The sequence below is a fragment of the Triticum urartu genome, chromosome 5A (assembly GCF_056163025.1).
Source record: "Triticum urartu cultivar PI428250 chromosome 5A, HENAU_Tu73, whole genome shotgun sequence".
Taxonomy (NCBI): domain Eukaryota; kingdom Viridiplantae; phylum Streptophyta; class Magnoliopsida; order Poales; family Poaceae; genus Triticum; species Triticum urartu.
In genome coordinates, this window is record NC_141877.1 from 91,287,212 (window position 1) to 91,292,187 (window position 4,976).

Below are 4,976 nucleotides of genomic sequence, written 5' to 3' on the forward strand. Positions count from 1 at the left end.
TAGATATATTTTTACACCGAATTTTCATACAAGAGTCACATGGATCATGCTCCAAAAAATTGACATGTGAATAGCATAAAAACATTAACATGACATAATAAAGTGCATTGCAAAGACTGTCATTTATGATATCTTATATACTTGTGTTAGAAATTTCATGGACAACCAATAGACATCGCCTGATCGCCACAATAGGAGAGTAGCTAGCAGAAGGCTGCACTATCGATCCGAGAAGGATTAACAAGCGTACTACTATAAAAGGGTCCAAAAAGGGTCGAGATAGTGGAGTCACGAAGCATCCGGTTGGGGAGCCTGGCACGTGCCGACCACGTGCCCCGCGAAATCGCCGCACGCACCTCACCGTCGCGGCGTAAACTCGCACAGAAACGCATCTCGATGTCCGCCCACGCCGTCCCCGGCGCCGCGGGAGACGCCGGCGCGGCCCGAGCCGACGATGAGGCGCGCGCCCTCCTCCCCGCCTCGGCGCCCGGGAGCGACCACGGCGACGCCGGCAGCAGCAGCGGCGGCGAGGAGGAGGAGGACCTCGAGGAGCGCGCGTTCGAGGCGTCCGAGAAGGTCCTCGTCTCCATCTCGGACGACCCGGACGCGGACGCCGACCTGGAGGCGCAGCTCGCCTCGTCCTCGGGGTCGCCGCCCTTCTCGTGGCGGAAGCTCTGGCTCTTCACGGGGCCCGGCTTCCTGATGAGCATCGCGTTCTTGGACCCGGGCAACCTCGAGGGGGACCTCCAGGCCGGCGCCGCGGCCGGGGACACGCTGCTGTGGCTGCTCATGTGGGCCACCGCCATGGGCCTCCTCGTGCAGCTCCTCGCCGCGCGCCTCGGGGTCGCCACCGGCCGGCACCTCGCAGAGCTCTGCCGTGACGAGTACCCCGACTGGGCGCGCCGCGCGCTCTGGCTCATGGCCGAGGTCGCCATGGTCGGCGCTGACATCCAGGAGGTCATTGGCAGCGCGATCGCCATCAAGATCCTTAGCAATGGGTATCTGCCGCTCTGGGCCGGCGTTGTCATTACCGCCTTGGACTGGTGAGTTTGGACTCTCTCTCTCTCTCTCTCTCTCTCATTGGCTGTTTAGTTTTTTATTTGCAATTGGAGTAATTTGATTGTAGACAAGGTGCTGAATCACAGAATAGTTCCAAAATAAGTTGCTTTTTGTCTGAAATCAGCATTAGGGATTTTTTCAAAAGACGAGAAACCGGAAAAGTGATTTTTGTCCCAGTCGTTGCTATTGACATTTGAGTGATGTTTTAGTGTTAGATCTCAGTTAGTTATTTGCTTACTGTTACTGCTTATGGTAGTTTCACATTAGTTTGAGGACCCAGCATGGTTAGGTGTTGGTTTGGTGCAGATTTGATTGTAAATCATTATGCACGCTTGCTTTAATTCAAAGCTATAGGAATGCTTGATCTTTTTTGTTGAGGTTGTACTACCAGTGATGTGACAATTGACGATGTACATTTGGCTCACTTTCAATTCATTCTGCCCTACGAGATATGAGGGTTGCAGACATTTAATTTACCTTCCTTGACAAGAATCTGCAAAATTTTAGAAGTTTCAAGTTTGAATTCTAATTCGTTTTTTTCTACGTAGCAACTACAGTAACTGTAATTTTCTGAACCATTGCGGTGAAAAGATCAGAGAAGTTTGTTATGCGATTGATTGGCACTTGGTTTTATTTAAAACTTAGAATCACATTGGTGGTTGGGGATGGCTTGCATGGGTAAGCACCGAACCAAGTAGTAATCAGTTTTCCTGAATAATGGCTAACTTACTGGGGACGATTCCTGCCAACTTTATTTGTGATCTCCTTGTTAGATTTTGTTCCCTAAAACTTTGTGTTGTGCTCTTCTCATCCTGAGATATTGTGGCATGAGTGTACCGTATGATTTTCTTGACCTCTGATTATAAAGCGAAGGTCTATACTGGCTTTTGCACGATGAATTAATGCTGCTGACATATGCATACATTATTTTATTTCACAAGAGTTATATGTTAGGAACCTTGTATCCAAAAGTATGCTTCTTAGCCACTGCTTAGTATTCCTGTGATTCTTTATGTTAATTTAATGCTTTTGACAGGAGTTGTATTCTGTGAAATTACTTCTTATTTGCATCTCATTCCAGAATTCTACGAATGGTCCTTGAATTGTGTATTGATACTGACATATACTTTTTTCCAAATGGTCACAAGCTCACAATTCAGAACTATTCATTTGTTTATAATATTAGTAGAACTGATATTGTTATCTGAATTTATACCCTCGCTTTGGGCCTGGATGAGGCTAACATCACTGTACTTTACATGTTTAGTTATGTGCCTTTAATACGTCTATTTATATAATCTAAGGCAAGAAAGCTATGTAGCTATATTGTTTGAATCATCAACTTACCTTTGTTATTACCTTTTGTCAGTTTCATTTTCCTTTCTCTTGAGAACTATGGTGTGAGGAAACTGGAAGCTGTATTTGCAGTTTTGATTGCAACGATGGCAGTGTCCTTCGCATGGATGTTCACTGATACCAAGCCCAATGGGAAGGACCTGTTAATTGGTAAGGATCTCACAGATTAGCCTTTGTTGATTTAACTTGTCCCATACACTCCTGTCCATTGATCATGCCTAATTTATCAACAGGTATTTTGGTTCCAAAATTGAGCTCTAAGACAATAAGACAAGCAGTTGGGGTTGTTGGCTGTGTTATTATGCCCCACAACGTGTTCCTCCATTCAGCGCTTGTGCAGTCGAGGAAAATAGACCCAAAAAAGGAGTACCAAGTCCGTGAAGCATTGAGATACTACTCAATAGAGTCAACGGTCGCATTGGCTATATCCTTCATGATAAATCTCTTTGTCACAACTGTTTTCGCTAAAGGATTCTATGGTAGTAAGGAAGCCGGCAGTATCGGCCTCGAAAACGCTGGGCAATATCTACAAGAGAAGTTTGGTGGGGGCTTTTTACCTATCCTCTACATTTGGGGGATTGGGCTATTAGCAGCCGGTCAGAGTAGCACGATAACAGGAACGTATGCTGGACAGTTTATAATGGGTGGGTTCCTAAATTTGAGGTTAAAGAAATGGCTCAGGGCACTGATCACCAGAAGCTTCGCAATTGTGCCGACTATAATTGTGGCTCTGTTCTTCGATTCATCTGATGCACTTGATGTTCTAAATGAGTGGCTCAATGTGCTTCAATCAATTCAGATTCCTTTTGCACTGATTCCTCTGATAACCTTGGTATCCAAAGAGCAAGTCATGGGAGTTTTTAGAATAGGTCGTAAAATGCAAGTAAGTCCTCCTTAACCTCAGATCTAATCCTTCTCCTGTTTTTTTCTTCATAATTGTGCACCTTTATTTTTTGGCATGCTCGGATGTTCTGTGTTTAAGCATTTACCTAGCCACACGATATTCTCTGGAGGGATGTATGTTTTAAGATTATTCGTGTGCAGGCCTGTTTCTAGGTTAAAAATTCTGTCACATTTGCTTGCAAATAATTGCACTACTGTAGCCAGTGTTCCCTTGTGGAAATTCTAGAGCCTAGTTGTGGTATTTTCTGGTTCACGATTCTAGATTTTGCTGAAATTCAGATGTAGGTGCATGTTTTGACAAAAGCCTCTGCCCTAAATTCATAAGCCACTGGTTTATGTATTTAGTTAATATAAGTGAGCACTATCTTATCCCCAGTGGTTATTTGTTTTTGTAGGACTTTTATTAGACAAATATATACTAAATCATCATTTGCACAACCTTGTAATGTGATCACCTGAACATTATTTTCTCTGGCCCCTTCGTTTAAATTTCACATTGTTCAAGATGATGACGTTCTCACCATGTTTGGGCATCTCTATGCAGGCTGTAACCTGGACAGTGGCTGCACTATTGATCACAATCAACGGCTATCTCTTGTTGGACTTCTTCTCATCTGAAATACGAGGTCCATTGTACGGCTCAATTCTCTGCGTGGCAGTGCTTGCTTACGCCTCATTCGTATTGTACCTCATTCTGCGGGGCACTGAAATCTCCAACCAGATGATTGTAGCAATACGCAAGAGATTGTCATGACAGCTGTAACAAAATTTTGCCCTCTTATTACACAACCATAACCTCTCAAACCTATAGAAGGCTTCTCTTCCAAGAACAGAGACCCAGAGATCCACAATGTACAGTGACATTGAGTTGTTGAAACAGACCTGAACCACTGTTGAATTTGGTTGTAGCTCCCTGACTTGTCTAGAAGGGGAGAGATTTACAGGGCAGTGAATTGGTGATGCTGCTGAACAGCTTCGCGTTCATTCCTTTTGTCTAATTCTTTATTTGTCGGCGGACTAAAGGCGTAGAGAAAGAGAAGAGTAGAAGCGGAAGAAAGCAGTGTAATCTTATCCTTCATCTGTACATGAAACCATTTTCTATGTGGACAGCGAATGTGATGGCCCAATTCTGACTATTGTTTGTACGATTGCCTCGATGATATGTTATTGGTACGGATACGTCGGTGCTGGGAATATACTATATTGTCCTTAAAACTACAATATAATTTTCTTGTTGTTATTAATATAAAGATATTTGGAAGCTTTTGCTGTGCGAAAATAAGAACAGATACTTTGATGCCTGGTGGGAATTTATTCCTGAAACTGTCATACCGCCATAGTGGAGGATGGTGATGAACAAAATAAACACGCAAAAATCGTCATGTACAGCCTCTTTTGTGGCCATCAGAATCATGGAACATTCCAGCACGGTCAGGTGGACAAGATCAGTGCCCTACGAGGACGGTCTCTGTAGCCTGCGCTTCACTGATGTTGCGTGCCTGGATGATGAACATCATCCAAAGGAAAGATTAACAGGGCCATCTCCTGTCAGCTTCAGAGAAAAGAGAACCTGCTGTTGTCTGCATTAGTAATGTCTGCATCAGTAATCGGGTGTAGAACTGAAGAGTGGACCATGTTCTCTCTAACACTGGTGATAG

General features: G+C 44.2%; 1 protein-coding gene across 1 annotated transcript; it reads left to right on the forward strand.

Moving 5' to 3' along the window:
- The first annotated feature begins 271 nt into the window (after nucleotides 1-271).
- Nucleotides 272-4,454, forward strand: LOC125508023 (metal transporter Nramp6). Its single transcript, XM_048672570.2, has 4 exons — nucleotides 272-1,043; nucleotides 2,429-2,565; nucleotides 2,649-3,298; nucleotides 3,863-4,454. Exons 1-4 carry the CDS (start codon nucleotides 397-399, stop codon nucleotides 4,070-4,072), a joined length of 1,644 nt encoding a protein of 547 aa, XP_048528527.1. The 5' UTR covers nucleotides 272-396; the 3' UTR covers nucleotides 4,073-4,454.
- Nucleotides 4,455-4,976: the final 522 nt, after the last annotated feature.

Coding starts and splice junctions, on each gene's coding strand:
- LOC125508023 (XM_048672570.2), top strand. CDS start 397: ATGTCCGCCCACGCCGTCCCCGGCGCCGCGGGAGACGCCGGCGCGGCC. Junction 1,044..2,428: donor GTCATTACCGCCTTGGACTG/GTGAGTTTGGAC, acceptor ACCTTTTGTCAG/TTTCATTTTCCTTTCTCTTG. Junction 2,566..2,648: donor TGGGAAGGACCTGTTAATTG/GTAAGGATCTCA, acceptor ATTTATCAACAG/GTATTTTGGTTCCAAAATTG.